Below are 21513 nucleotides of genomic sequence, written 5' to 3' on the forward strand. Positions count from 1 at the left end.
GACAGGCTCGGAGAGTGGGCAAAGAAGTGGCAGATAGAATACAATGTGGGGAAGTGTGAAGTTATGCACTTTGGTAGGAGGATTAGAAGCGTAGACTATTTTCTAAATGGGGAAAGGCTTCAGAAATCTGAAGCAGAAAGGGACTTGGGAGTCCTGGTTCAGGACTCTCTTAAAGTTGACACGCAGGATCAGTTGGCAGTTAGGAAGGGAAATTCAATGTTAGTGTTCATTTCGAGAGGGCTAGAAAACAAGAGCAGACATGTACTGCTGAGGCTGTATAAGGCTCTGGTCAGACCCCATTTGGAAGATTGTGAACAGTTTTGGGCCCCATACCTAAGGACGGATTTGTGACCTTGGAGGGGGTCCAGAGGAGGTTCGCAAGAATGATCCCAGGAATGAAGGGGTTGTCATATGAGGAACGGTTGAGGGGTCTGGGTCTATACTCAATGGAGTTTAGAAGGACAAGGGGGACCTAATTGAAACTTACAGAATATTGAGAGGCCTAGATAGAGTGGGCATGGAAAGGATGTTTCCACTAGTGGGAGAGACTCGAACTCGAGGGCACAATCTCAGAGTGAAGGGATGCTCCTTTAAAACTGAGATGAGGAGGAATTTCTTCAGCCAGAGGGTGGTGAATCTGTGGAACTCATTGCCACAGAGGGCTGTAGAGGCCAAGTCATTGAGTGCCTTTAAGATAGAGATAGATAGATTCTTGATCAATAAGGGGATTAGGTGTTATGGGGAGAAGGCAGGCGAATGGGGATGAGAATCATATCAGCATGATTGAAGGGCGGAGCAGATTCGACGGGCCGAATGGCCTAATTCAGCTCCTATATCTTATGGTCATATGATCTTACTGGCTCACCGCGCACATCGACCAGTATGACAAGCTGCTAAAATCACCCTCATTGTCTTTGTTCAATGTTATTAAACAGAAATAAAGGGGGCGATTCTCCCATTGTGACCCGCATATTTTCTGGCAGGTCCGGTCGGGAGAATCGCGTGTTGGCCATTTCAGGGGATTCACGCATGAGTTCCCGACGTTCCAATGGGAAGAAAGGTAAGTGATTTAAATCTTTTTTTTAATGCATTTTGAATCTATTTTGCATATGATTATCGGGCCTGGCACGGAAATTGCCGGGCCCGATAGCATCTCCCACCCCACCACTTCATTCTGGCGGGGTTTAGAGTAGCTCCCCATATTCGGGGAACAAGCAGGAGACCCCACCGCAGTGAAGGGGGGGCAATTGGGGCCCCCCACAGGGTCAGGCGGCGGGGGATGTTGCCATCTGGGCATGGGCACCCTGGCAGTGCCAGCCTGTGCCCCCGGCACTGCCCAAGGGGCAAAGTGCCCATGCCTAGGGGCACCTTGGCACTGCCCATGGGATGGGGCAGTGCCAAGTGGGGCGGGGTCTCAGGGAAAATTGGTGGGGGTGGGGTATCCCGCTGCTACTCTGCTTGGGGATCGGTCTGGGATGGAGGGAGGCCAGCGATCGGGGAGGGCTGGGGGGTTGCTAATCCGGGGGGCGGTCTGCCTCCCAGGGCGGGGGGGGGGGGCTGTCTGACCCTCGGGGGGGACACAGCGGAGGGGTGAGGGTGCCAGGGTGAGAGGCCACTTTTGGGGTGGTGGGCTGGATATCGGGGTGCTCTGGGATGGGACGGGGGTCGGGCCTGGCCCAGGAATTGTCATGGGGGCCGCAATCGGGCTGTGGGGGGGGGGGGGACGGACGGACGTTGGGGGTTGGAGGGGCAGCACTATGGGGGTCCCGGGCTGGCCAGCGATGGAACTGGCAAGCAATTGGGGAGACTGACAGATCGGAGCCACTGCGCATGCGCAGAGTCCCGGAGATGTCAGACTCCAGCGCGAATAGGCCCCACCCCCTAGGTTTTTAATGATATGCACGATTGTGCCCTCTGCAGTGCACAGAGTGGGGAGATTCGGGTCTGAAGCTGCACGGAAAACACAGTTGTGATCTAGACCAGTTTTCCCACGATGCAGCACTTTTGGGAGATTCGCCCCCAAAAGTACAGTACCATCAAAATTCAGCATCTCTTCAAGCTGGGGATACAACATGGGGAGTTTTCCAGTAAAGTGCTTTTGGTCCCAAAAAATAGAAGTAACTGTTACCAACAAGGTCATAGTTAAAAACAATTTAATTGCCTTTCTGGTGGAGAATTTTATATTGAAGAATGATTTTTACAAACGTATTTTGCCAGAATGAAGCCTCACTCAATGGGATCAGGAGGACATTTATGTCCTCCCCATGATTTATCCATTAATATAAACAGATAAAAAACTGAAGAATATGCCAACAGTTTCCAAATAAATATTCCCACAGCATGAGACACTGCACCAGGAACATGCATTCATAAAGCTTTCCTTTCCAAGTACGCCATGGGCCTGATTTTACCATTTTCAATCTAAGTGCTAAATCTGGGCGCAATTCAGATCCGACTTGGAAATCTGTTTTCAGGCACCCCCATATGCACTCGGCCTGAAAAAAAAAATCGCGGGTCTGAATCGCGCTGTGGATGGGGCTTAATGCGCCCAAAACAATCGGATCTGAACTGCGCATGCGCAGTTAGAAAAAAATTTGAAAAATTAGATTGCGCATGGGCCGCAAAAAGTGGAGAAAGCGGCCGGGGAGCGGAAAGCGGGAGTGATGGCCCCCACAGACATTACTGTCCCTTTTATCCACCCCCTCCCCCCGCCACCCAGACTGATCGTGACCCGCTGCCACCTTCCCCCCCCCCACTGATTGCCCGCAGGGTGGCAGCTGCCCCCCCTCCCCCACCGTTGCCCCCACCAGAGATCCATCTGTCCCCCCCGCCCCCCCCAGAGAATGATGTGGCCTCACTCCGCCCCCCCCCCCCCCCCCCCCCCGAGAATGATCTGGCTTTACTCTCTCTCTCTCCCGCCCCCCCACAGAGAATGATCCAGCCGCACTCCCCCCCCTCGAGAATGATCAGCCCTCACTCCCCCCACCCCCAGAGAATGGCCTGGCCTCACTCCGCCCCTCCCCCCCACCACCCAGAAAATGCTCTGCCTTCACTCCCCCACCCCCCCAGAGAATGATGTGGCCTCACTCCTCCTCGAGAATGATCTGGCCTTACTCTCTCTCTCTCTCTCTCTCCCTACCCACCCTCCCCAGAGAATGATCGGGCCGCACCCCCCCCCCCCCCCTCGAGAATGATCCGCCCTCACTCTCTTTCCCCCCCCCCCCCCCCCCCCCCCGCCAAACAATGATCTGGCCTCACTGAGCCGCCCCCCCCACCCCGAGAATGATGTGGCCTTACTCTCCCCGCCCTCCCAGAGAATAATCTAGCCTCACTTCCGCCCCCCCCCCCCAAACCCTTCCAGAGAATGGCCAGGCCTCACTCCCACCCCCCCCGCCCACCAGAGAATGATCTGGCCGCACCCCCCCCCTCGCCCTCGAGAATGATCAGCCCTCCCGCACCCCCCCTCCCCCCCAAGAGAATGGTCTTGCCTACTCTCCCCCCCCCCCCCCCCCCCCCCCCCCCCCGACCAGAGAATGATCTGTCCTCACTCTCCTCCCCCACCCCCAGAGAACGATCTGGGCTCAGTCCCCTTCCCGCCGCCCCCCCCCCCCCCCCCCCGAGAGAATGATGTGGCCTCACTCCCCCACGCCACACCCTTCCCCGAAAATGATCTGGCCTTACTCTCCCCACCTCCCCAGAGAATGATCTGGCCTCACTCCCCCCCCCCCCCCCCCAAGAAAATGATCCGGCCTCACTCTCCTCCCCCACCCCCAGAGAACGATCTGGGCTCACTCCCCACCCCCCCCAAGAGGAACATCTGAGCTGCCTCTTCCTCCCTCCCCACCCCCTCACCAGGGAATGATCTGGCCCGCTGCACCCCCCCCCCCCCCCCACCAGACAACGATCGGCCCTCACCCCCCCCCCCCTCCCCCCACCAGACAAGGATCGGTTCTCCCCCCCCCCCCCCCACCAGAGATACATCTGACCCACCTCCTCCTCCTCCCCCCCACAACCAGAGAATGATGTGACCCGCCTCCCTCCTCCCCCCCCCCCCCCCCCCCCCCCCCCACCCCCCCCCTCCTCTCCCCTACCGCCGATCTGAGCCAGAGAACCGTTGGAAGCTCTGACCTTGCCTTTTCAGCAACTGGAGCGCCCGATTCAGACTTTTATTCAACATGTCCATTTCAGCGCGATTCCGGATCGATGAACGCGGTGGTAAAGGAGGAAATGCTGATAAAGTTGGGTGGGCAGTTCATTAATTCAATTTAAATACATGCAAATGCATTTAAAACTCCATTGCACCCATTTCGGGCGCGAATCGGATCGCAGCCATCCCCGGGCATCGGTAAAGTGGCCATCTGCATGGACGCAGGTGCGGATCGCGTTAATGGCCTCACACCCGACTTTACCACATTTTCGCGCCCAAAAATGGGCGTGACGCAATGGTAAAATAGCACCCCATATGTCCCTAGAACGAGCTTGATGGACCAGTAGAGTTTTCCTGTCTGTTATTTTCATATGTTCATCCCTGGACAATGCTTTTCCCTCTGATTTAATAAATGAACCTGTGCTCCATTTGCACATGTTGGAGAGGCATGTGAGTTGTCATGTGTTCAGATTTAGCCTCTGTGAAATAAAAGCCATGGAAAATAAGTCAGAACTTTTCTAACCATGTGTCTTGTATCATTTTCTATTATTAGTCTGTGCGCAGTTTTATTTCAGATTGCATTTTGAGCTACTCTGCTTCTTGTGGGTGTTTGTTCAATGCTAGGTATTTTCAACTCAGAATTGTATTGCAATTAGGTGCCATTGCAATAGTACACAGTCAGTAATTGTTGAACTTCACGTTCCATTGATAGTTTTGTAGAAAGTTAGCTGCACTACCATGTTGCTGTTCATTTTAACAAACACAATACTTGGTGGAACATTTTTCTTTGGTGTGCTTTATGTCTAACTTGGGGTTTCATGCACGATAGGAAAAGGAAGTTATCACTGCCCTACACTGGCTAGAGTAATAAACCTTAACTTATCATCCCGCAAACCAGAAAACTATCTTATTGACTGCGTGTGACACTGACATCTTTAGCTTATACATTACTCTTCCCAATAGTCATCAATCTGGAATTGTTTTTCCTTCCTTGAATTAGACAAACTTTGTAAGAATTAAGGAGAATGCTGACCTTTGGTTCAAAGCTCAGGGAAATTGAACACTGCCTTATCCTGTTGCTGTATTATGCAGCTGGCTCTGCTAGAATAATTCAAACTATCTGATTACTTTGTAAGGGAGTGTCGACAAAAGCCTTTCCTTTTAATTACCATGCTAAGCATTACAGTTGTAACATATATAAAATAGAATGGTGGGAAAGTAAGGAACATTTTGTACAAAACAAAAGAAAAATATTGTGAATGCAGGAAATCTGAAATAAAAGCAGAAAATACTGAAAATACTCAACAGGTCAGGTAGCATCTGTGGAGAGAGACACAGAGTTAACATTTCAGGGCAATAAGCTTTCATCAGAAAACGGACATTCTGCGTTCTGTATTTCTTGATCAAATGTTCTGGCAGCCAAAGTAATTTAAATCCATTGAATAGAATCCCTACAGAGGCAGAAAGAGGTCGTCCAGCCAATTGAGTCTGCATTGATTCTCCGAAGCAGCATCCCACCCAGGCCCGCCCTTGCTCCTATTCCCGTAGCCCCGCACATTTACATGATTAATCCACTTAACCTACACATCTTTAGACTGTGGGAGGAAACCAGAGCACCTGGAGGAGACGCATGCAGACACAGGAAGAACATGTATATTCCACACGGTTATCCAAGGCCAGAATCAAATGCGGTCCCCTGAAGCTGTGAGGCAGCAGTGCTAACCACTATGCCACTGAGCCACCCTATTCTATTAGTTGCTCATGACTATCACAGATAATCAAGGTTGAACATTTTCCGCATATATAAAAGAAATATATTTGCATCTTCACATTATTAAGCAGTCAAATTCCAGTGAATGTTATCTATAGAGGAAGGGTTCTATATATTGAGGAAAACAGGGACTTGGAAATGATTGCAATGTAGTAATTAATGAGAGACTCAGGAGATAACAAAGAGGGTGTGACTCTTGCAGGTTATGGCCATTTTCTGAACCAGGAGATAGATTATAATGTTGAAATCACTCCAATGTATTTGCTACTTATATTTAATTTATATTGTTTTTACTTTACACAGGGGTTTTATTCTGTTTGTTGAGTGTCTGCATTTCAGTGACTGTCAATGCAAACACCCACAGATTCTGATTATTGATATTCAAGACAATTAATAATTATAAATTATTATTGCTGGTTTATTGAGAGATTTTTAGGTTAAATAACATAAATCATTTAATATTATATGACTGTTTGAAAATGTTTTGTCATTCCATATCTTTATTTACCACATCCATCTGATGCATTTATTCAGCCTTTGTTAGATCGCAACTGATGTTTTTAGAAGCCATCCTTTAAAATTCAGGTACAAAGCATTTAAAGTGGACTAATTTATTGAAAATCAGTACTTAGATATTGACTCCTGGATACTAACTATTCCGAAAAATATAATCCTGGAAGTTTTAGGCAGATGGCATCATCTCCCTCTTCTCTAAGAATGATCAAAGACAAAAAGATCACAACCTTAAAAGAAATGACAGCCTTTGGGGTTCTCTTGTTTCTTTCCACATATTTCCCCTCAGTACAATGTGAAGGCAAGGGTCTGTTGACATAGTGATTAAAAAATGAAGGCCCTTCTTTCTTGGATCTTTGCTCAGTCAGGGAGATGCATGAGTTTAGGTAATGGTATTTTTTAGAATATTTTTTTAGTATCCAGCAGTAAATATCTAAGTACTGATTTTCAATAAGTTAATCCTCTTAAATGGTTTGTATCTGAATTTTAGTGACATATAAAAAAGTTTTAATTCAATGTGTCAGTTTATGACAACATTGACCATCAAATATGCATAAACAGGTTTGAGATCAGGGGTATTATAAAACAGTGTGAGACAACCACAGGCAGGTTTGTACCTATATCTATTCTAATACACTTCAGTCCAATGTAAAGATCCATTTAAAAAGTACACAGATGCTTTGAGTAACCTTTAGAATTTTAATCTCAACATTTTCAATGTTAACAAAGAATCAATGCTCAAGATATCTCTTTGCTAGCCTGACAAGTTAGCCGACTAGTAAGTGGAACACTGCACATGTGTGCGGGCCGTTGAACTGTGTTGGCTGACACTTGCAGCTTCAAAGCATCATGAATATCTGTAGGAATATTTTTTTCAAGTTTTATAGACATATTCACATACTGTATTCACATAATTGCATCTAGACCCGAATTCTGCTGCTCGGTTAAAGAGCTTGAGCAAAGTCTGCTCTTTCACCATTACAATTCTGAACCTGATACTGGCCCCACTGTTTGGCCAAGGACTAGCATGGGAAATTCCATCCATTAAGTTAGAGAATGAGCCCTAGAACTGTTGTAGCTTTATCTCTGAGCATTACTGCAAGGAGCGCAGGAATGTACAATTGCCCTTAATGTGTCTTTTGCACTTCAGAGAGATGCCTTTCATTTCTGATTATTTTTCTTTTGCATGGATGTCAACAATTGTAGCTTATACAAGATCATTTTCTATGATTCACCATTTTGCTATTAATGAAAAGGCAGTTTTCCAGTGCATTCATTAATTTTAATTTTTGGTCTGGTGGTAATGGCTGTCAAGAAAATGGATGATCTCAGAACCCCTTTATCAAAAATCTGCAAACAGGCTTGATGTTTCAATAGAGCGAGGTACGAGATATTTAGTAAAATAAAACTATGCAGGAATGGCTGGAGCCAGCTTCCAGGTAACCAAGTGGGTTTACCTGTTGAGTAATTGGATCATGAAGTTCACAGATTCATAATAAGGTGTGATGCAGCACAGAGGAGGCTATTTGGCACATTTGTACAGCCTCGCTCGGGCGAAACCGCAAGATCCCGCCCGAGGTCAATGTGGATTTCCGTTGTGGAACCCTCGACCGTACCAATTCCAGGGCGGGCGAGGTGGTACAGCTCGGGCCATTGTGCCTGTGAAGCTTTTTGATTGGGTACACTTTTCCAACATCTCTGTAAATTCATTTGATTTGAGTATTTATTTAGTTCCCATTTGAAAGTTCTTATTGAATCTGCTTCCACAACCCTTTCAGGCAGTGCTTTCCAGATTATAACACCTTGCTGCTTAGATAATTATTTCTTCATGTTTTCTCTGGTCCTTAAATCTGGTTATTGACCCTGATGGAAAAACTGCTGGTGACTGCCCGACATCATTGACTGTATGCAAAGAGCTGGTATCTTCATTGGATGAGAAGAGGGAAAATAATAAGAACAGAAACAAATTTACCCATGCAAAAACAATAGATCTAACCTGGTGTTGCATGGCAGCATTTTCAGACTAATGCTTAGAATCAGCATTTAATGTCCAGATGCCAATCAGGGTGTCTTCCATTTAGTGAAATAAAGATAGACAGAAATGCTTGCATTAGTAATTGTCAGCCAAAGTGTTCTGTGTGATTGAATGTGGATATTAACATATTGAAAAATCTGTCATCTTTTGGCACCTCAGTGATCTTTCTACATGCAAAGGGTTGTAGAAGTTGGAATTCTTTTCCGCAGATGTCAATTGATGCTAAATCAGTTAATTCAGATTGATAGATTTTTGTTATGGGGCAAAGATATGAAGTTAGTTTGCAGATTAGCTATGATCTCATTGAATGGAAGAACAGGCTCAAGGGATTAAAGGACCTACTCCTGTCTCAGTGTTCCTGTCTAAAGAGATATGGTAACCATAATGTCTATTTTTCCCTGATAGTCATCACAAATTGATAATTTTGATATTTTGACTAGAAACAGTTCCTGAGCAAAACATGTCAGAAGTATTAAAAGAAAAACACCAAATGCTGGAAACACTCAGCAAGTCATGGCAGCATCTTTGGAGAGAGTAACAGAGTTGACATTTCAGGTCTGTGACTTTCATCAGAACTGAGAAAGTTAGAGATGTAATAATTTTTGAGCAAAGGGTGGATGGGACAAAGACAAAAGGAAGGTCTCTGATCAAGGGGAAGACTGGAGAGATTGAAAGGCAGAGATGTTAGTCTTACGGGGACAAAGGGAATGGTGATGGGGCAAGAAAAGAAACAGAAGATGTACCTGCAGAAAATATTCTGCTGACTGAAAGCAAAAAAAGAGAGAAGAAACAAAACTTTTTAAAAATTCTTTCATAATAAGTGAGCATCACTGGCAAGGCCGTTTGTTGCCCATTCCTAATTGCTCTGGAACTTGAGTGGCTTTCCACACTACTTCAGAGGACAGTTTCGAGTCAATTACATTGCTGGAGTCACATGTAGGCCAGAACAACTAAGAATGGCAGATTTCCTTCCCTCAAGGGCATTAATGAACTAGATAGGTTTTTGACAATGGTTTCATTGTCACCATTAATGAGACTAGCTTTTCAATATTCCAGTTAATTAATTGAATTTAAATTCCACCAATAGGATTAAACCCTTGTACCCAGAACATTAGCCTGGGCCTCTGAATTGCCTATTCAGTGACAATGCAAAGAAAAGAAACAAAATTGGAGGCAGAGATTAAAGTTTTTATCAGTGTCACAAATAGATTTACGTTAACATTGCAATGAAGTTACTGTGAAAATCCCCTAGTCGCCACACTCCAGCGCTTGTTCGGGTAAACTGAGGATGAATTTATCATCGTCAGTGTATCTAACCAATACGTCTTTCAGACTGTGGAAGGAAACCGGAGCACCCAGAGGAACCCACTCAGACACAGGGAGAATGTGCAGACTTCGCACAGCTACCCAAGCCAGGAATTGAACCCGGGTTCCTGGCACTGGGAGGCAACAGTGCTAACCACTGTGCCACCGTGCCGACCACATGATTATAGTCTGAAATAGTTGAAGTCAACGTTGAGCTTCACTAAATAGTGCAGTAAACGGTAAACAGAGCTATCAGTGTGAGATGAAGGTGGAGAACCCTGGATCCTTGGGGTCAGACTTGCAGACTGAACAGAGGTGTTCCCAAATCAGTCACTAAAGATGTGTTTGTCCCCACCCCAGCATGGAGGAGACCACATGATAATGCAGACTAGATTGAAAGAAATACATGTAAATCACTAATTCGCCTGGAAGGAGTGTTTTAGGCCTTAGGCAATGAGGAGAGGTAGAAGAGCAGGTCTAACATCTCCAGTATTTGTATGGCAAGGTGCCATGGGAAGGGGATGGGGTTTTGGGGGTTACTGACGTGTACTCTTGTTTTTCAAAATTTTCAGTGGTATGTTGAATATTGAATGTCAAAAATATCCATGAAAACAATTCTATCTTGGTGTTCGAAGATGGAATTGCATCTGGTAAAAATTCAAAATACAAAGTAGTATACTTTTAGTAAGTTAGAAGGTGGTTAATTGAATCCAACTTACCAGGGGAACAGCCCACAGGGTCAGATGGTACACTTCTGTTAACCCATCCAAGATTACTCACACTTGACCACAAGCCAATGGTATACACCTGATCGCCATAGTTTCTGCACAGGATGAGGTTAAAATTTTCCCTTTGGCATTTGGATGCCATTCAAGGCCATGCTATTAATAACAGGTGAATTATAACCCAGGAATGCTAAAATTATTTGCAGTATCATTTTCTGAATTGAAACTGTTACAATCTTGGTGGAAACCAGTAACTTTTTTTTTAATAGGCAAAATTTGAAATCCCAGTTATTTACTAAGAGAATGAGGTCATCATATTCCACAGATTAAAACAGCAGAATTTTTACCATACTGGTATCAATGATGCAAACACTCAATACTATTTATCATATACTCTAACTTCCAGAATTAAAATGAGTTAAACATGAACTCATGGGGCGGCACGGTAGCACAGTGGTTAGCACTGCGGCTTCACAGCTCCAGGGTCCTGGGATCGATTCCCGGCTCGGGTCACTGTCTGTGTGGAGTTTGCACATTCTCCTCGTGTCTGCGTGGGTTTCCTCCAGGTGCTCTGGTTTCCTCCCACAGTCCAAAGATGTGCGGGTTAGGTTGATTGGCCGGGTTAAAAATTGCCCCTTAAAGTCCTGGGATGCGTAGATTAGAGGGATTAGTGGGTAAATATGTGGGGGTAGGGCCTGGGTGGGATTGTGGTCGGTGCAGACTCGATGGGCCGAATGGCCTCCTTCTGCACTGTAGGGATTCTATTCTATTCTATTCTAACTAACAGTCAAATTCTGGTTAAATATAAACAATAATTGTGCCTTAAATGGCAGATACAATAAGACATATCTTACAAATAGGCTTAGCTCCACTCAGATTTTCGTGATCAATCTGCCATGCACAGCACAAATGTGTTCCCTTACTTCCCGTAATGAGTACGTTTTGTGTGAAGGAAATTACTTATCTTTGGTATATATCCCAATTTAATAATAATTCAGCAACAAACATTTGTGAGTTTAAAAATAAAGAGGTTATTTATTCTCGTACACTTACCTGAATTAAATGCAATGAGATTATAGTTGATTCAATCTCTGGCTTACAAACTCCGGTGCCCCACATGGCAGACCTCTAGCTCTACAGCTGGTTTGATGCTTTAAAAGTGAAGTGAAGATTTTGTAAAGCAAAGGATCCTCAGTAGACTGTGAGGTGTCTTGTATTCAAGTCTCTAAGAGGATAATTCTCAGGTGAATCTGGAGTTGGAACAAGTCGGGGAATCATTTCCTCTGTGGGGATCTCCCACTTATAAGCTATTGCTATTACTTACCTGGACTGTTTGAATTATTTGCACAGTAAGAAGTCTCACAACACCAGGTTAAAGTCCAACAGGTTTATTTGGTAGCAAATACCATAAGCTTTCGGAGCGCTGCCCCTTCGTCAGATGGAGTGGATATCTGCTCTCAAACAGTGCACAGACACAGAAATCAAGTTACAGAATACTAATTAGAATGCGAATCTCTAAAGCCAGCCAGGTCTTAAAGGTACAGACAATGTGGGTGGAGGGAGCATTCAACACAGGTTAAAGAGATGTGTATTGTCTCCAGACAGAACAGCTAGTGAGATTCTACAAGCCCAGGAGGCTGGCTTTAGAGATTCGCATTCTAATTAGTATTCTGTAACTTGATTTCTGTGTCTGTGCACTGTTTGGGAGCAGATATCCACTCCATCTGACGAAGGGGCAGCGCTCCGAAAGCTTATGGTATTTGCTACCAAATAAACCTGTTGGACTTTAACCTGGTGTTGTGAGACTTCTGACTGTGCTTACCCCAGTCCAACGCCGGCATCTCCACATCATGAATTATTTGCAGCAAGCTTGATGGCTTTAGTGAAACTCTGGGCAGAATCTTACAAAAATCTGGCAAAGTGTCAGTTCTAGTGAGAAAACTAATGGATACACTCCAGCTCCATTGGCTTGTTTTTTCTCCAGATCTTGTCCCTTCAAATCAAAAAATGAATAGGCATGTTTTGTGCTGTCACTCTGGCAGGGTGGGGACTCCCAAAGGATGTCCCAATCACAGAAACAAATATTAATCTCCACTGCCTCAACCACGGGGGTATCTGTGGCCTCCCCCCACCCCCGATCATCCCTGTGATTCCAAAGGCATTGCCTGTCCATGTCCTCCTCCTGGGGCCCATACTGACCTATACGCCACTGGAGGGATTCCCTCAACAGGTTTATGTCTGAGCAAACCTACTGTGAACCTCGCCAACATGACGTCATGTTGATGAGGTATGAAGATCTCATGAGGGGGAAAATCTGGCGAGGGAGGTGTTTAATTACATTTAAATGTAAACAGTTCCTTATTCCAATGCTTGTCATTCATTAGCCGTGATTTTTTTTTGTGAGATATTTTCTTAGCACTACAGCTGCTCAACCTTCATTGAAAGTGTGAAATTATTGTAAATGCACTTGGCCTCATTTAATGTGTTTTCTATACTGTAGATGATTCAGCGGGAAGCAGAGGTGAAGAGCAAAGTGATTTCTGTAGCACTGACAGACTCTGTCCATAATGTTTGGCACCAAGAAGCTGGAAAATCTATACTAGACTGGATGCAGGAGGTAAGGTTCACCGAGCTAAAACTGGACCAACTTCATATGCAAAGCTGTTTAATGCAGAAATAAATGGAGAGGTGAACTTGAGAGACGTTATAATCATTTTAATGTAGTACAGTCTCTCCAACTTTAAAATTAAATATTTTTGGGACAGTTTCATGAACAATTCGATTTATTATTGTCACGTGTATTAGCATACAGTGAAAAGTATTGTTTTTTGCACACTATGCAGACAAAGCATACCGTTCATAGAGAAGGAAACGAGAGAGTGCAGAATGTAATGTTACAGTTATAGCTAGGATGTAGAGAATGATCAACTTAATGCAAGGTAGGTCCATTCAAAAGTCTGATGGCAGCAGGGAAGAAGCTGTTCTTGTGTGGGTTGGTACGTGACCTCAGAATTTTGTATCTTTTTCCCAACGAAAGAAGGTGGAAGAGAGCATGTCCGGGGTGCGTGGGGTCCTTAATTATGCTGGCTGCTTTGCTGAGGCTGCGGAAAGTCTGACAAATAGCCTGCAATCCCATTGGAGTTGAGGGTCCATCACTAACTTCTATATGTTAGAAATTACTATTAGCTCTCAAGAGTATAAAGCGAAGGTGGGTAATTGGGGCTGAAATGCAGATCAGGCATGATCTATAGTAAAACTATGCATATGATACCCAGTAACAGACATTTATTAACAGTCACTAGAATTCACTACCACAGAAAGTAGCTGAGGCCAAAACATTGCGTGATTTCAAGAAGGAATTAGATGTAGCTCTTGAAGATAAAGGGGGAAGGTGGGATCAACGTATTGAATTTGATGATCAGCTATGATCATAATGAATGGCGGAGCAGGCTCAAAGGGCCGAATAGCATACTCCTGCTTCTATTTTCTATGCATGTTTCTACGTAGTCTCAAATAACTTACATTGCAATAAAAATAAGCTGCACCTTGGAACCAGGGAACCATGATTATAAATGCTGGACAGCCTTCAGTGCACAAATTCAATTTAAAACAAATGACTCACAGTTAAGTGGGAGATGGCAAAAGCTGAAAATAATGGAAATGGGAAGTTTTTTATACAGTATCTATAGCAGGTGAGAAATCACCATGGCAGAACAGGGTGAAGAAGCTAAATTACCTACTTCTGTTCCTCTGTTTCTATTGCTTCACATGTTTGGATAACATTTCTCTGCTATTTCATTAAAAACAGGTCACCGCCTCTGTTAAAAAAAGACAGATGAATGTTAAATATGTTAAGTGTTCATCCACTAATCTCATAGTAATTTCGACCCTTATATTTTGAATTGACTTTTGTTTGAATACCAGAATCTTAGGCTGACACGTTGATGGTGTCAATAAAAATTGGAAATGCTCAGCCAGTCAGGCAGCACCAGTGGAGAGAGAAACAAAGTTAATGTTTCAGGCCTGTGACCTTTCATCAGAACTGGAAAAAGCTCAAAATACAATGGGCCATAATTTCCAATAGAGCAGTAATTGGGTCGTATTTCCACTCCACTCAATATTACTTACCTTGGTTTCTGATAACCCTTTGCTCCTGGTCCACATTTCCTGGCTTCCAACCTGGCTACACAGATTTCTATTGCCTGTTTCTGTGAAAAGCATGAAATGAAACTTTGATGAAGGACTTCAGTCACGCGGATAGATTGGCGAAACTATAGCTGTTCTCCCTCCTTAAGAGAAGATTATGAGGAGAATTGATAAAAGTGTTCAAAATCATGAGGGAATCTGGAAATAGTAGACAGAGAAAAAGTGCCCCCATTGGTGAAATTATCAAAAACCAGAGGACACCGATTTAAGGTGATTGGCAATAGAATCAAAAATGACATGAGGAAAACATGCAGCATGTGGTTAGGATCTGGAATTCACTACCTGGGATTATGTTGCAGGAACAAACAATCAGGCTTTCAAAATGCAATTGGATAAACACTTGCAATGAAAAGAATTGTGGGGCTATAGGGAATGGCAGGGGAATGGGACTAGCTGAATTGCCCTTGCAGGGAGCTAACATAGACACAACAGGCTGAATTGTCTCTTTCCGTGCTGTAACAATTCAATGATTTGTGACCTCCAAGCCTCCAGCACCTGCCAGTTTAATTTTCTGTCTTGCTTCCACCCTGACCTTTCTGTCCTTGGCCTCCGACAGTGTTCCCATGAAACATAAGGCAAACTAGAGAAACAGCAGCTCAACATAGAAACATAGAACCTGGAAGCAAGAGTAGGCCATTTGGCCCTTCGAGCCTGCTCTGCCGTTCATTTTGACCATGGCTGATCATCGAATTCAATATCCTGATTCCCCCCTCCTCCCCCCATATCTCTTGATTCCTTTAGCCCCCTCGAATTTGGAGTATTGTGTACAGTTTTGGTCACCTAGTTACAGGAAGGATGTAAATAAGATTGAAAGAGTGCAGAGAAGGTTCACAAGGATGTTGCCGGGACTTGAGAAGCTGAGTTACAGAGAGAGATTGAATAGGTTGGGACTTTATTCCCTGGAGCGTAGAAGATTGAGGGGAGATTTGATAGAGGTGTATAAGATTTTGATGGGTATAGATAGAGTGGATGCAAGCAGGCTTTTTCCGCTGAGGCTAGGGGAGAAAAAAACCAGAGGGCATGGGTTAAGGATGAAAGGAGAAAAGTTTAAAGGGAATATTAGGGGGGGCTTCTTCACGCAGAGAGTGGTGGGAGTGTGGAATGAGCTGCCGGATAAAGTGGTAAATGCGGGGTCACTTTTAACATTTAAGAAAAACTTGGACGGGTTCATGGATGAGAGGGGTGTGGAGGGATATGGTCCAAGTGCAGGTCAGTGGGACTAGGCATAAAATGGTTCGGCACAGACAAGAAGGGCCAAAAGGCCTGTTTCTGAGCTGTAATTTTCTATGGTTCTATGGTTCTATGGAACTATATCTAATTTCTTCTTAAAATCAGGCAATGTTTTGGCCTCAACTACACTCTGTGGTAGTGAATTCAACGCATTCAGCACCCTCTGGGTGAAGAAATTTCTCCTCACCTCAGTTCCTAAAAGGTTTATCCTCAAATTATGACCCTTCATTCTGGACGCCCCCATTATTGGGAACATTCTTTCTGAATCCATCCTGTCTAACTCTGTTAGAATTTTATAAGTTTCTATGAGATCCCCTCTCAGTCTTCTAAACTCCAGTGAATATAATCCTAATCAATTTAGTCTCTCCTCATGTGACAGACCTGCCATCCCAGGAATCAGCCTGGTAAACCTTGGTTGTACTCCCTCTACCGCAAGGAAGGACATCCTTCCTCAGATAAGGACACCAAAATTGCACATGATACTCCAGGTGTGGCCTCATCAATGCCCTATACAATTGCAGCAAAACATCCCTATCCCTATACTCAAATCCTCTCGCTATGAAGGCCAACATACCATTTGCCTTCTTTACTGCCTGCTGTACCTGTGTGCTTACTTTCAGCGACTGATGCACGAGGACTCCAAGATCTCACTCAGTATCTTAATTTACACCCATTCAAGTAATAATCTGTCTTCCCATTATTGCTACTGAAGTGGATAACCTCACATTTATTCACATTATACTGCATCTGCCATGCATATGTCCACACACTCAGCCTGTTCAAAAGACGCTGAAGCATGTCTGCATCCTCCTCACAGCTCACCCTCCCACTCAACTTTGTATCAATTGCAAATTTGGAGATAATACATTCAGTTCTCTCTTCCAGATCATTGATGTATAATGTGAACAGTTGAGGTCCTAGCACAGATCCTTGCGGAAAAGCACTAGTCACTGACTGCCAGTTAGAAAAAACCCATTTATGCCAACTCTTTGCTTCCTATCTGCTACAGTAAGAAGTTTAACAACACCAGGTTAAAGTCCAACAGGTTTATTTGGTAGCAAAAGCCACACAAGCTTTCGAAGCTCTAAGTCCCTTCTTCAGGTGAGTGGGAATTCTGTTCACAAACAGCTTATAAAGACACAGACTCAATTTACATGAATAATGGTTGGAATGCGAATACTTACAACTAATCAAGTCTTTAAGAAACAAAACAATGGGAGTGGAGAGAGCATCAAGACAGGCTAAAAAGATGTGTATTGTCTCCAGACAAGACAGCCAGTGAAACTCTGCAGGTCCACGCAACTGTGGGGGTTACAGATAGTGTGACATGAACCCAATATCCCGGTTGAGGCCGTCCTCGTGTGTGCGGAACTTGGCTATCTGATAGCCAAGTTCCGCACACACGAGGATGGCCTCAACCGGGATATTGGGTTCATGGCACACTATTTGTAACTCCCACAGTTGCGTGGACCTGCAGAGTTTCACTGGCTGTCTTGTCTGGAGACAATACACATCTTTTTAGCCTGTCTTGATGCTCTCTCCACTCCCATTGTTTTGTTTCTTAAAGACTTGATTAGTTGTAAGTATTCGCATTCCAACCATTATTCATGTAAATTGAGTCTGTGTCTTTATAAGCTGTTTGTGAACAGAATTCCCACTCACCTGAAGAAGGGGCTTAGAGCTTCGAAAGCTTGTGTGGCTTTTGCTACCAAATAAACCTGTTGGACTTTAACCTGGTGTTGTTAAACTTCTTACTGTGTTTACCCCAGTCCAACGCCGGCATCTCCACATCATGATTCCTATCTGCTAACCAGCTTTCTATCCATCACAAGACATAACCTGCAATTCCATGTGCTTTAACTTTATATAGTAGTCTGTTATGTGAGACTTTGTTGAAAGCCTTCTGAAAATCTAAATAAACCACATCCACTGGTTCTCCTCGGTCAACTCTACTAGTTACTCCTCAAAGAATTCCAATAGATTCGTCAACGCTTGACTTGGCATTTTACAGCCTTTGGGACTCAACATTAAGTTCAACAATTTTAGATCATAATCTCTGGACTCATTTTATTTCGCTCTTTGCTGGCTTGGCTTTTTCTTCTCTTATTTTTTTGTTCTTGAACAGCAGTTTTTCATGGTCCTGCCATCCGCACCTCCTTTAGACAAATGTTTTGTTTCTTTACTTATCCCATTCCCACTTCCTTTGGCCTTGTACCATGAACCTCTTGTCATGTAATCTCCCCTGCCTTCCATCCGATCAAAAACCTTCTCCTTTTCATTTGCACAAAATCTATTACATTTTTAACTTTTCTCAGCTCTGAACTTGAAAAGTTAAGTGTGTTTCTTTCTCATAGAAGCTGCCAGGCCTACTGAGCATTACCAGCAGTTTCTGTATTTATTTCAAGCTTTCAGCAGCTGCAACATGTTTCTCTTGTTTTGACGATGACAATTGTAAAGTGAAAGACATAACAAAGTTCAGGCTTTTCTTTATTTTCTTACAAGGGCTCTATTTATGAAAATAACTAGTAAAGGAAAATGAAGAAGGTGAGGGTTTGAAAGTACAGTATATGAATGTGGGAAGTTCTTTCTCCAATGGAAAAACTCCCAATTTTATTTATTGCAGTAGTTGGGAGAGAGAGAGAGAGTTAAATACAATTGCTGGGTTTTGCACCACCTTTCTATTTCACTGTTTTTTAGGGAGCCAGATAGTCAGGGGAAATTACTTTCCCAAATTATTTACAGTTTTCTGTTGGATCCCTACATCACCATAAACAGAATTGAATTAACGAAGAAATGTAAATTTACACAATGAGCAGAATTATTCATTTCTATAATTTCCAGAAAATGCAAAACTCTTTATTAACTATATGAGCATATTCCTCATGCATTGCCTGAAGTAAAGTGATGAACGTAAGTTCTTTGTATATACAAGATGGTGGCAGAGGTGGAGAGAGATTACAGCAACTCAGTACACAAAACTACCTACTCGTCAAAGTAGGTAAAGGCATAATTACGAGCAACTGTTTACGTACAGATTTTTTTATTCTAATGCTTCATTGGCAGTTTCAATGTTATTTTCCAATATAAAACATGGCCAAAATTATGAAAACCAGAAATCTGCATACATGAAAGTTTTAGATATATTTTTATGCATGCTTCATTTACAGAATTCCAATAAAACAAAAAAAGTTAATATTTTTACAGAAAAATATCTCAGTAGCGCAGACAATCTAAGATTGTTTTTCTTGATCACACATAGGTATGGTGTAAGAATAAAATTCAAGCTATACCAGATTGTGGTGAAAACACGAATGTACATTAGTGTTGATACGGAAGAGGATTTATAAGAATCCTTATATGTGATGCATTAGTAGTAGATTGGATAATGGTTACTTGAAACATAAATAATATCTCTGGGACTGAGGCTCAAATCTATCCTATACAGATGGAATAAAAGTCTATTCTCTCTAATGGCTGTTAAAGATTCCAAATAAAGTACACTTGTACAGTGTCAGTCCAGTTGACACTGATCTTCCCACAGCATAAAACAGGCATCATAATTCACAACAGACACTAAAAAAGTACTGAGAATTTTCCATTGGAAATGTGAATAACTGCGATTCTTTCAAGTGTGAGAAAGTTTATAAGCTCCACATTGAATTTTGCTAACATGCTAAAAACCAGAAACATACTGTCGACAACACAACACTTATTATTATCAGGCTTATACTGGTTAAATGTGTTAAAGATGGAAAAATATTTTAAATTTGAACAATATAAAATGTTATTGAACTATTTCATATTCACAGAATAAAACTAGCGTTGGTGACTGTTATAATGATTAAGCACTAGGATCTGTTCTATTATTGGAAATCATGTTATAGTGATGTCACTATGCAAAAAAACGCTCCATTTTGGAGGGTGTTATCGATGCGTCTCTTTTTAAGGAATTCCCATCTTCATATTGATTTCAATAACTGACCTTATGTCAGTTCAACAACAATAAATTGCACTTATTTAGCATGTCTAACATCGAAACATTGGGTGAAATTGATTCTGACTGAAAACCAATGGGGGCGATTTTATCTTCTCGTCCCGCTGGTTGATGCCGGGGCAAGCCAATTAGATCGCGAGAGAGGCGAAAGATCAGGTTCGCGCCTGATTTCTTGCCTCTCACAATCTTATCGGGCCCGGATTTCCGGCGAGATCAGCCTCATGCCCGGGAAGGGCGTGAGGCTGATCTCAATATTTAAATCCACTTAAATATGGATTTAAATATTATTAGCACAATCATTCGGGCTCACTTGCCTGAGCGACCTCACCGGTGAAAGTCCTCACCGGTGAAAGTCCTCACCGGTAAGGATCACATATGGTCCATATCAATGGGGACCTGTTGTGATGGCCTCGCTAGTAGGACCAGAAGCTATTGAGGCTTCTCAGGAGGTCGGGAGCAGGAAAGGACAGTGCCCCTTGGGCAGTGCCAGCTGTCACCCTGACAGTGCCAACCTGGCACTGGCCATTGAGCACCCTTGCACTGCCAGCCTAGCACACTGGCGGGGCCTAAGGACAGGCAGGTGGAGGGGTAGGCTGCACATTCTGCAATTGGGATCGGCAGGGGGCATCAGAACCCCCTCCCCACCCCCTGCAATACAGTCATAACCCCCATCCTCCACTACTATACAGACACAACCCCTTCCCCTCCCCCACATCATTGTGAAGCCTCCAATGGGATTCCCTGGGAAGACCCCAATGGGGTTCCCTAGATGCCCTGCTCCTTGACAGTGTAAGAGTTTTAACAACGCCAGGTTAAAGTCCAACAGGTTTATTTGGTAGCAAATAACATTAGCTTTCGGAGCGCTGCTCCTTCATCAGATGGAGTGGAAATGTGCTCTCAAACAGGGCACAGAGACACAAAAATCAAGTTACAGGATACTGATTCGAATGCGAATCCCTACAACCACGACAGCGCAGAGTCGCTGAGCAGAAACTGATAGCCAAGTTCCGCACACATGAGGACGGCCTAAACCGGGATGTTGGATTTATGTCACATTATCAGTAACCCCCACAGCTTGCCTCCTGGACTTGCAGGCTGTCCTGTCTGGAGACAATACACATCTCTTTAACCTGTGCTTAATGCTCCCTCCACCCACATTGTCTGTATCTTTAAGATCTGGCTGGCTGTAGGGATTCGCATTCGAATCAGTATTCTGTAACTTGATTTTTGTGTCTCTGTGCCCTGTTTGAGAGCACATTTCCACTCCATCTGACGAAGGAGCAGTGCTCCGAAAGCTAATGGTATTTGCTACCAAATAAACCTGTTGGACTTTAACCTGGTGTTGTTAAAACTCTTACTGTGTTCACCCCAGTCCAACGCCGGCATCTCCACACCTTGGCAGTGTCCCAGCAATGCCTTGCCTAGTCCCTGATCCCATCCCGGAGCTACACTTCCACACCCCAATGTGGTCATCTTTACAGTTGGGGAGCAGTAGTGAAACCTGCTAGCGTTACATCACGCCAGCTGGGGGGAACATTTGACACCCCTGGAAGCAATGGCGTCAAGCCATTGAGGAATATTTAAATC

At 43.9% G+C, this 21513-nt stretch overlaps 1 protein-coding gene across 3 annotated transcripts in view; it reads left to right on the top strand.

Annotated features, from left to right (window-relative positions):
* arb2a (ARB2 cotranscriptional regulator A) overlaps positions 1 to 21513 on the top strand; it is a 511621-nt gene that overhangs the window by 296235 nt on the left and 193873 nt on the right. For all 3 annotated transcript variants that reach the window (XM_078214787.1, XM_078214789.1, XM_078214788.1), the window contains exon 9: positions 12997 to 13113. In XM_078214787.1, the coding sequence (XP_078070913.1) occupies positions 12997 to 13113 (117 nt within the window). The remainder of the gene's footprint in view (positions 1 to 12996; positions 13114 to 21513) is intronic.

Source organism: Mustelus asterias, chromosome 6 (assembly GCF_964213995.1).
Source record: "Mustelus asterias chromosome 6, sMusAst1.hap1.1, whole genome shotgun sequence".
Lineage (NCBI taxonomy): Eukaryota > Metazoa > Chordata > Chondrichthyes > Carcharhiniformes > Triakidae > Mustelus > Mustelus asterias.